A 10,107-nucleotide genomic window follows, 5' to 3' on the forward strand; every position below is an offset into this window, starting at 1 on the left:
CCGCCCCTCACTGAGACCACTGAGGCTGGATTGCCTCCCTTCATTATTTAGTGCGGATGCCGTTACGAGGACTGTGATAAGCCGCAATCATAGGTTGGCATGGGAACACTGAAGAGGACTGGCCAGGATCTGGGGTCAGCGGAAGGCTGTCGGCGAGGGACTGGGAGGAGATACATTCGGGTAAAGGGGAAGGGGAGGGCTCACAGACGCCGGCCCCGGAAATCCGATCCCTCTAGGACCCAGAGGTGCCAGTTCCCCAGCGGCGGCGGCGAGAAGGGCAGCCGCTCGATCTCCGGCAGCCGCCGCTCGGGCAGAGCCAGAGAAAGACCGAGGCTCGGGGCGCGGGGGGGAGGGAGGGAGGGAGGGTAGCGCGGCGGCGGAACGGCCCGGGCCAGCCGAGCAGCCATGGGCGCCGGGGTGCTGGGCCCCCCGAGAACCGAGGTCCCCGACCGGAGTGGGGGGCGCCCGGGCTGCCATCCCCGCTGACACCGCCTCGGACGATGTGAACCGGCGCCTCTGCCGCTGTTTCGCGGTCAGGGCGCGCGGTCCCACCGGCCAGCCGCCGCTTTTCTAATTGGGTGTGTGGGGGGGGGGACCAGACTAGGCCGCTCGGGCTTTGGAAGCGGGGCTGGCTGTCTTCAGCAGCTTAATTGGGGGAGGCGACCCACACAGGGCGCTCGGAGATTTTTTTTCCCTTTTTTTTTTTTTTTAAAGCAGGGTTAACTGTCTTTGGCAGCTTGGTTTTGGTGGGAGCCTATTAAAGGCCTTTCGGGGTTTCTCTTTTTGGAGGGAGGGGAAGGTGGTCCAGACTTGGCCAGCTGCCGGTTGGAGAGGGGGAGCGGGAAGCGGGGGTATGCGAACCCAGCTCCCCCCACCATGATGAAGACGGAGCCGCGGGGGCCCGGGGGTCCCCTCCGGAGCGCCTCCCCGCACCGCAGCGCCTACGAGGCGGGCATCCAGGCGCTGAAGCCGCCGGACGCTCCCGGGCCGGACGAGGCACCCAAGGCGGCCCACCACAAGAAATATGGCTCCAACGTCCACCGCATCAAAAGTATGTTCTTGCAGATGGGCACCACGGCGGGGCCGCCGGGCGAGGCGGGCGGAGGCGCGGGCCCCACGGAGGCCCCGCGGGCGCCCGAGCGCGGCGTGCGCCTGTCGCTGCCAAGGGCCAGCAGCCTGAACGAGAACGTGGACCACAGCGCCCTGCTCAAGCTGGGCACAAGCGTGTCCGAGCGCGTGAGCCGCTTCGACTCCAAGCCCGCGCCCTCCGCGCAGCCCGCGCCGCCGCCGCACCCGCCGTCCCGGCTGCAGGAGACGCGGAAGCTGTTCGAACGGAGCGTCCCGACGGCCGCGGGCGGCGACAAGGAGGCGGCGGCGCGGCGGCTGCTGAGGCAGGAGCGCGCTGGCCTGCAGGACCGGAAGCTGGACGTCGTGGTGCGCTTCAACGGCAGCACCGAGGCGCTGGACAAGCTGGACGCCGACGCCGTGTCGCCTACGGTCAGCCAGCTCAGCGCTGTATTTGAGAAGGCCGACTCGAGGACCGGCCTCCACCGCGGGCCCGGGCTCCCCAGGGCCGCGGCCGCTGGGACCCCCCAGGTCAACTCGAAGCTGGTCAGTAAGCGGTCCCGGGTGTTCCAGCCGCCGCCGCCACCACCCGCCCCGTCGGGGGACGCCGCAGCCGAGAAAGAGCGCGGCCCGGGAGGGCAGCAGCCCCCGCAGCACCGAGTGGCCCCTGCCCGGCCGCCCCCCAAGCCCCGGGAGGTGCGCAAGATTAAGCCCGTGGAGGTGGAGGAGAGCGGGGAGTCGGAGGCTGAGGCGGCGCCAGGGGAGGTGATCCAGGCTGAGGTGACGGTCCACGCGGCCCTGGAGAATGGCAGCACCTTGGCAACCACAGGCAGCCCCGCACCAGAGGAGCAGAAGGCCCAAACGGCTCTCGAGGAGGAGGCGGCGACCGTGGCAGCGCCCGAGAGAGGGATGGGCAATGGCCGGGCCCCGGACGTGGCCCCGGAGGAGGCGGATGAGTCCAAGAAGGAGGACTTCTCAGAAGCAGACTTGGTGGACGTGAGCGCCTACAGTGGTCTAGGGGAGGACTCTGGGGGCAGTGCCCTGGAAGAGGACGACGAAGATGATGAGGAGGATGGAGAGCCCCCCTACGAGCCCGAGTCGGGGTGCGTGGAGATCCCGGGGCTCTCGGAGGAAGAAGACCCGGCCCCGAGCCGGAAGATCCATTTTAGCACCGCGCCCATCCAAGTAAGTGAGCCCCCCTCCCTGCCCTGCGCCGCCCCTGCCACGTGCACGCTGTCGCCCCCGCCTCGCCCGCCCGCCAGTTTGGCAGGCTGAGTCAGACCCTGCTACCCAGCCCCCTTCGGAGAAGTTAGCACCTTGAGGGAGACGTAGGGGAGTTCCAGCTGTTTGTCAGAAGGGGACGATTTTCAGTCCAGAGACGGCGGTGGCCTGCCTGGACCTGCCCTCAGGTTCCTCTGCGTGCTGCCCCGCCCAGCGCTCAGGCCGCACCCACCCTACCCACGGGTCCCGGGACACCTGCTTTCTCTTTCTTTCCCAGACACTCTTCTACCAAAGGTGGTGGGAAAAGGGTGTGTGTGTGTGTGTGTGTGTGTCCCCGTGTCCTCAGGAGATCCTTCCCACATTGCTCCTTACCCAACTCTGAGTGGGAGAGGTCAGGGGAGCTCAGAGACACCCCCAGCTTTCCCCCTATATAGGAGCTGCAGTGTGGGAGGGAGCAGCCAGGAACCTGCCAAAACGAAAGTGCAGGGAACCGTAGCCCTTCCTCTACCCTATCTGTAGCCCCCACCCCAACTTTGCAGAAGTGAAAGAGGGAAGCAGTTCTGTGAGGGCGAGCTGGCCTGGGGCCATATGACTGGGTCTGGGGGAAGGCAGGTGCTGGGGCCCTGCTCCTGAGGTCTGTGCAGGCCAGGTAGAGGTGTTGTGTTCCACAGAGAGCAGGCACTTTGTGTGGTCCATGATGGGGCTAGGGCTTCAGCAGGGCAAGGAGAAAACCAGATGTGAACCTTCCCCACCAGAGAACCCAGCAGTAGCCTGCATGCCTTTGCTCTTGGCTGCTCAATAGGACAGACTCCCATGGCCTTGGCAGGCCCCAAATGCTCTTGCCACATCCTCTGGGTGCCCTGAAAGAGGGGTGGGAGCTGCCCCATTTTTGGGTTCTCAGTTTGCCACCTTCCCTTTCCCACCATTACTCTTGGTAATTGATTTGTGGATTGTGCCAGTGCCCTGAGATCCTCAGAACAGTGCTAGTGGGCAGGCGGTGGAGGGGGGGCATCCCCTGGGGAGACTGAAGAGCCCAGGCCACCCCCCTCACTACCTTCCACTCTCCACTCTTGGCTAGCACATTCAGCCTAGATGGCCCTTTCTCACCACTCCAGGCTCAGTGGTATCCAGCGCCAGGTCCACTGAATAGGGGTGCCAGGCCCTCGGACTTTCCTTGGCGGGGATCTTGCCTTTACTCCTCCCTAGCCAAACCCTCATCTATTTGCTCGCAGTTTCCATAACTACTCCTGAACACTGAAGCTGCCCAATCTGCCTCTCACTGGCCCCTGAGTATCTTAACCTCTGTCCCTCTCCCACCTCCTATCAAGAGGCCTATGAAGTGCACTCCAGCCAGGCCAGCCCCTTCCCCAGCTACAGCTTTACAGCTCCTTTCCTAACCCTTCTCCCCTCCTGAAGCAATGGGATCCTGGAGGGAGCTGAGGCTTATGGTGTTTCTTGGAATGCTAAAGAAGAGGGTAGGACCACTGAGGGAGGCAGGACCCCCACCTACCCCACCAACCACCAGTTCTCAGAACCACCTGATCCCCTCAGAGTTTGGTCTTTCAGTCCTGGGCCTCTGACTGTCTATATTTGACACCTTACCCTGATTTTGGGGTAAAAAATAGCTCATGATTTGGAACAGTGCTCCCTGACTCCCTGGTGACTGTTGCTGGCTGGAGTGTGGGAGCCAGTGGCATGTGGTGCTGCCTTGTTGTGTCTGACTTTTGACCTTGCTGGGGATTTCTTCCTCCTTACCCTGGACAGTGGATCTCCATTTTTTTCCCTTTCCCTGCCCCCACCCTGCACTGATACTAAGTCCAGGGCCTTGCATCCCGCTGATGACCCAATTGTTGCCTTTACCGAGGCTTCTGCTGAAGACACAGAGTCCAATTCTAGATTGTCACCTCAGGCAGGGGAACTGGGCCCAGGGCCCTCTCATAGGCTGAGCACAAAGTAGTGGGCAATGTGAGGGGTGTTCTGGGGTCTCTGAGCCTGAGGCCTGGGTTTCCTGCAGAGGGCAGAATTTAACAGGCCAAGAACCGAGGGGAAGGCAGAACCCAGGACAGGCTGTGAGGGTGTTTTGGAGGTCACTGTGTGCGTGTGTGTGTGTGTGTGTGTGTGTGCGCGCATGTGTGTGCATGTGCACACGTGCATGGGGGGAGGGGTTTGGTGACTCCAGCCACCACAAAGCCAGAGGGACCCTATCTGTTGGAGCAGAGGCGAGGGTCAGGGGACTCAGATGCAAAAGTGAGCTAAAGCCAGTTTGCCGGATCCAGGCTCACACCAGCTCCTGACCTAGGGTTTGGGGCACATGTGCAATGGGGACAAAGTCACAAGTGACTGGCCCACCAGAGCTTAGCTGGGTACAGCCTTATCCTGACTAACAGAGACGGTGGACCTGGCATCTTGCAGACCAGGTGACCATCCTTCCAGGGGACTTGGAGACTGCTGGACAAATGTCAGGAGAGCAGTCCAACCACTGCACTATTGACAACGAGCTTTAAGAGCCTCCTGAGCTCGAGTTTCTCTGATGCTGTGAAATCGAGGGCAATGAGTTAAGTGGTCACATAGCCCCCTACCCCCAGCTGTGCTTTTAATCCTATGAGCCTCATCCTGGGAATGAGCCTCTGAGGGCAGAGGGAGGACATGGAGGAGCCTAAACAAAGGCTGGGACACAAGAGTGCTGCTGCCTGCCAGGTGCCTGTGGGGCCTGTTCCTGGAGGAAAGGGGGCCCTGGCAGGGGCCTCAGGGGACATAGTGTCCCACTCTTGCTCCTTAGGCCTCAGGCCCAGCCATCTGACAGAGCTGCTCCCACCCTTCCTTGCCCCCACTTGGCTCCAAGTGGTGCCAGCCTCTCACTGCAGGCAATGAAGCACAAACACATCATGATACCCCAAATGGTACTCATTAACCTCCCACTGGGGGCACCCCTGCCTGGACCTAGAATTGGGCACTACCACAGATCCCCTGCCCTACCTTCTCTGTTCTTTGGAGGAAGGTCAGGCTAGGAATCACCCTTTTTGCTGAGAGACATGAAAAGAGGGAGATAGCACAGGGGCACATGGGACAACAAGGCAGAGCTTAGGTTCCCCATGGAGGCTGGTTTCACTGTGAGCAGTGTCAGAGAGGCTGCCACCTCCTTCAGATCCTCGTCTCACGAGGGCACAGTGCACTGGGGATAGAGGCCAACCTCAAAGAGCTGTGATGCTGCAGGGAAACTGAGGCCCGGCTATGCGGACAAGGCCACATGGGCCTGGCATTCTCCCCCACTCCTACCACCTGAGGGGCACCTAAGGTGGAGGGCCTTCCCTTCCTCCATTGGGGTGAACATGGTCCTTTCTGCCTTCCTCCCCCACCCTGGCCTCAACTCCAGGTTCAGGTCAGCTGGGTCCTGGGTGCCCTTCTGCCTATCCATCCCTGTCTCTCCTGTTCCCCTCCCCCCCACCCCCCGCATCTCACACCAGATCCCCCCCTCTCTCCCCATCTGGCATCCTCCAGTGTCTCCATTCTTTCTCCCCTCCTCCTCTTCCCCTCTTCTGCTCAGCCTGTTCCTTCCGCTGTCCTGCTGTCTGTGTCTGTGTTCGCGTCCACCCTCGCCTGTCTGGCTCTCTGGGTCTTCATCTCTCACTTTCTCTCTGCCCCGGTCAGTTGGTCTCTTTCAGACCTGGGGAGCTGGATTCCTGAATCTGACAGTTTCTCCTGCATGGTTCTTCCTTTCCTTCTACTGCAGCCTATGCTTATGCCATTGAGGCTGCAGGAGAGAATAACAGTGTGGACTGGGCAAGGTGGCAGCCCTTTTCACTTTTGCCTCATGGTCTCCAGAAGTAGAAGGGCCTTCACTCCAAGCTGGGGTCATCACAGGGCTAGAGGAGGCCTTATCTTGACGCGTCTGGGGGGTGGAGGAAGCCCATGGTAAAAGGGGAACATCAGTGGGTGGCGGAGCCTGCCCTCTTGGCCTCCCTACACTAGTTCTGCCCTTGTCCTCCTGCCGGCCCCTCTGACAAGTGGTCCCCTCCTCAGGTGTTCAGCACCTACTCTAATGAGGACTATGATCGTCGCAACGAGGACGTGGATCCCATGGCGGCCTCTGCTGAATACGAGCTGGAGAAGCGGGTGGAGAGGTTGGAGCTGTTCCCTGTGGAGCTGGAGAAGGGTGAGAGGCCAGGCCCAGGCCATGTGGGGCTCCTCTCTGGTGCCAGCTTCTGCCCTGGGCCCTTGTCATGACCCCACAGCCACATGGACTCCAGTCCAGCCCCAAGCTTCCACTGCTAGTCTGGTGCCAGGTTCCTGAGGGCACTGTGGGCTGCATCCTGGGCTGTGTATAGGCCATACGATGATGGGAGACCAAAGGGGACAGCAGACATTGGTGGAACGGTAATGTCTAACTAACTCCTTATGTGCTGTAATAGGTGCTGGGGAGGGACGGGAAGGGCCGCTAAACAGCATTTTACAGACCTGACCAGACTCAGAGGATGGGGGGGTTCACCGAGGAAGTGATACTTCACTTGAGTCTGAAGAGGAGTTCAGGGGAGAAGTGTTTGGGAAAGAGAGAAGACAGGCTTGGCCGGATTTGGACAATGAGGGGAAGTAGGGTGTGCAAGCGAGGCCTTGCAGACCACGTGAAGGACACTATCTTTTTTCCAAGATGGATTGGAAGCCATCACAAGGTGTGGGAAAGGTATTCTAGAAAGACCACACCAAACTGTGATGTGGGGTCCTAAGTGGATGAGGAGAGATCACCAAGGTGATGGTCATGTGAGAAGTGGGTAGACTTAAGAGATGGGTTAGGGGGCAGAATCATCAGTCTCTGGTGTCCGTTTGGCTTAGGCAAAAGTAGTGAGGGGAAGTGGGGAATCCAGGTGACTCTTAGGCCCCATGAAGAAGTGATGGACAGAAAGAGACTGTTTGTGGGGGAAGATGAGTTTGGATGTCAGAGGCCCATGGGACCAGCAGGGGCAGCCATGGAGAGGGGTGTAGGCCTCACGAGAGAGAAGAGCAGGAGGTCTTAGGTCACTGAGGCTGTGAGTATGGATGAGACTGCTTAGAAAGGGAGAAGACTGAGTCCGTTGCCACCACTCCCACCCCACCCCCTCCCTAACCCCTCCACACACCCTCATCTACATACACGTCTCTGGCCCATCCATCCAGGCCACCCTCAGCAGGCTCTGCTGCCCATCAGTTCTTTGATTGGGCAGAGGGCAGTTAGTGACCCAAGAACATCCAAGTTGGCTTGGCAAAGACAGGGTGGACAGAACCTCGTCCCTTCCCCAGTTGTTGGACACCCCCAAGCATGGGAACTGTTCTTGAGGTGCAGCTGTGCCCCAGAGTGAAGACTAGAGAGGGGGTGGATCTCTCACTCTGTCCTCTGCAAGACCCAGGCTACAGCTCCTTGTCCCCTCCTTTCTACCACCACACACGCCACCAGCCTCTCACCACCCACTGTCCTCTCACCGGCCTCTCCTCCACAGACGCTGAGGGCCTGGGCATCAGCATCATTGGCATGGGGGCCGGGGCGGACATGGGCCTGGAGAAGCTGGGCATCTTCGTCAAGACTGTGACAGAGGGCGGCGCAGCCCATCGGGATGGCAGGTACCGCCTCCCCCTTCCCCACCAGCTGTCGTCTCTGGGACGGGCCACTACCTGTGAGGGGCTCAAATGTTCGTGGAGCACTACTGTGCAAGGTGATGGTCCACGCCTGAAGTCATAGCAGGGAACAAGACAGATAGAACCCCTGCTTTCACGGCACTGGCATTCTAGCGGGGCTGAAGACAGGCTGGGTATGTCATTGGGTCGTGGTAGGGAGAGCACAGGCATGGAGGCTGTGTGCTTGGTAGAGTACATTCAAGCATTCTTTTCTCCATTCAGTAAATATCTAGTCCCTGACTTTCGTAGGGCTGGTGCCAGGCCGTGGGGAGCCAGTGATGAGGGCCTCGCCCTTGGGAAGCATGCGGTGTGGTAGGGCAGATAGATACTTCAGTGGACACACAGAAAATGGTGAAATGGTGGGAAAGTACAGGGTGCCACAAAGGCATAAAAAGGAGGGCTTGAGCTCTCTGGGTATCAGGGAAGGCTTCCTGGAGGAAGTGATATTGGAGCTGAGACCTAAAAGATGAGCAGAAGTTAGCTAGGCTTAAGAAGTATTATAGGCAGGAGACCAGAGCAGGCAGCTATGGCTGAAGCCTAGAGAGCAAAGGGGATCCAGGTGTGTGGTGTGGCTACAAAGACTGGTGGGGGTGTGCCTAGACAGGAAGCTGCTCCTTGCTTGTGTGTGTGTGTGTGTGTGTGCCTGTGTTTGGCATCTGAGGCCAGAGCAGGTATCTGTGAGTTTGAGGGCTCTGAAAGGGCCTCCTGGAGTCCTGGGCAGACCAGTGACCCCTCTGGGCTGCTCCACTGTGTGCGTATTGCAGGGGGGAAGGAGATGGGCTTTAGGGCACCCTAGGATGGTTGAGAGTCAGAGGTTGATATCAGGGATGCCTCGTGGTGGTACTTCCAAACCCAGACCCCTTCCATATGCCAGAGGTGAGTGGGTGTCCCTGTGAGGGCTGGGTGACTTTGGGATCATGTTGGTAGAAGTGGGGTTGCCTCATTCAGGGGGCTTCTGCCTGCTGCAGCCCAGGTGGCATTGGTGGGGTGGGGGTGGGGGGATGTGAGCAAAGGAAGATGATGGTCCCTGCTCTTTCACTTACCCTCCTCATTTGGACTTTTTAGAGCCTTTCGCATGGTTGCCTGTTAGTAGTTTGGGAAGTGTGTGTGCATGTGAGAGCGTGTCCAGGAGCTCGTGTCCCCATGTGGTACGTGTGGGCGTGAGCTCTTTACGATAGGCTATTTCTTCCATTTCTGCATGGGAGCCCTAAGAGAAGGCCTGGAGCTTTCAGGGAGGTGAGAGTGGAGGAAGGAGGTCTCCCTACTCCTTCATTCCCCTCAGCAGGCCAGGCTGGACCTCCCCCATCTCTCTCCTTCTTGTGTGGAGGACAAGGGCTTCCAGTACCACAGCTGGAATGTGTTGGGGGCCATGCACTTGTATCAGGGTGAGATGACCCTGTGGGACAGAGGGCGAATACAAGAGTGCATATTATGTGGGTCTCAGGCATTTGGGAGGAAATCTTCAGACTCACGTCTACGCAAACGTGTACACGTAAGAGGGCTGTGGGCCTTCGTCAGTGTGCATGGTGGTGATGTGCTCTGTGGATGTCACACTGCTATGTGTGCTTCACTTGCCTGCGTCTCACTGCCCACTGGTGGGTCTGGCTGATACCTGATCCTCGGGCCTCATACATTTCATGCAGGTAGACAAAAGTCCCAGGTCCCTGTGGGGACTGAGCCTCAAGTTTCTGATGGGAAGGGGGCCATCTCCACCCTAGCTCCATTGTTCCCATCATGTCCCCCCTAACCAATGTCACCTCCCCTAGGATCCAGGTGAATGATCTCTTGGTAGAGGTGGATGGAACCAGTCTGGTGGGAGTGACCCAGAGCTTTGCAGCCTCCGTGCTCCGGAATACCAAGGGCCGTGTGCGGTGAGGGCCGAGAGGGTGGGGCGGGTGGGGAGTGGGAGCAGGCAGGAGACTTGGCCTGCATCCAGACATTCTGCCCATTTGCCCACACCCAGTTAAGGTTCTGGGTGGCCCAACTTACAAAGGACGTCCTACTGCCTCCCTGCCCAAAGGAATTGCTGTGCCCACATCCTACGCCCCATGCCTGCCTTCCCATCCCAAGGCCCTGACCACTGCTGGTGGACAGCATTCAGGCTCTAAACTGGCCTCTTGGGCTCGTTCTCCTTCCCCTTGCCTGTCCCAAATCATTCATTGAAGAACCAAGGTGTAC

General features: G+C 59.5%; 1 protein-coding gene across 1 annotated transcript in view; it reads left to right on the top strand.

Moving 5' to 3' along the window:
• Positions 1-256: 256 nt before the first annotated feature.
• Positions 257-10,107, top strand: part of PPP1R9B (protein phosphatase 1 regulatory subunit 9B) — an 18,049-nt gene continuing 8,198 nt past the window's right edge. Inside the window, exons 1-4 of the mRNA XM_011365075.2 lie at positions 257-2,250; positions 6,307-6,439; positions 7,755-7,875; positions 9,696-9,800. Of these exons, the coding sequence (XP_011363377.1) occupies positions 877-2,250; positions 6,307-6,439; positions 7,755-7,875; positions 9,696-9,800 (1,733 nt within the window). The 5' untranslated portion in view covers positions 257-876. The remainder of the gene's footprint in view (positions 2,251-6,306; positions 6,440-7,754; positions 7,876-9,695; positions 9,801-10,107) is intronic.

Source organism: Pteropus vampyrus, unplaced genomic scaffold (genome assembly GCF_000151845.1).
Source record: "Pteropus vampyrus isolate Shadow unplaced genomic scaffold, Pvam_2.0 Scaffold104, whole genome shotgun sequence".
Classification (NCBI taxonomy): Eukaryota; Metazoa; Chordata; class Mammalia; order Chiroptera; family Pteropodidae; genus Pteropus; species Pteropus vampyrus.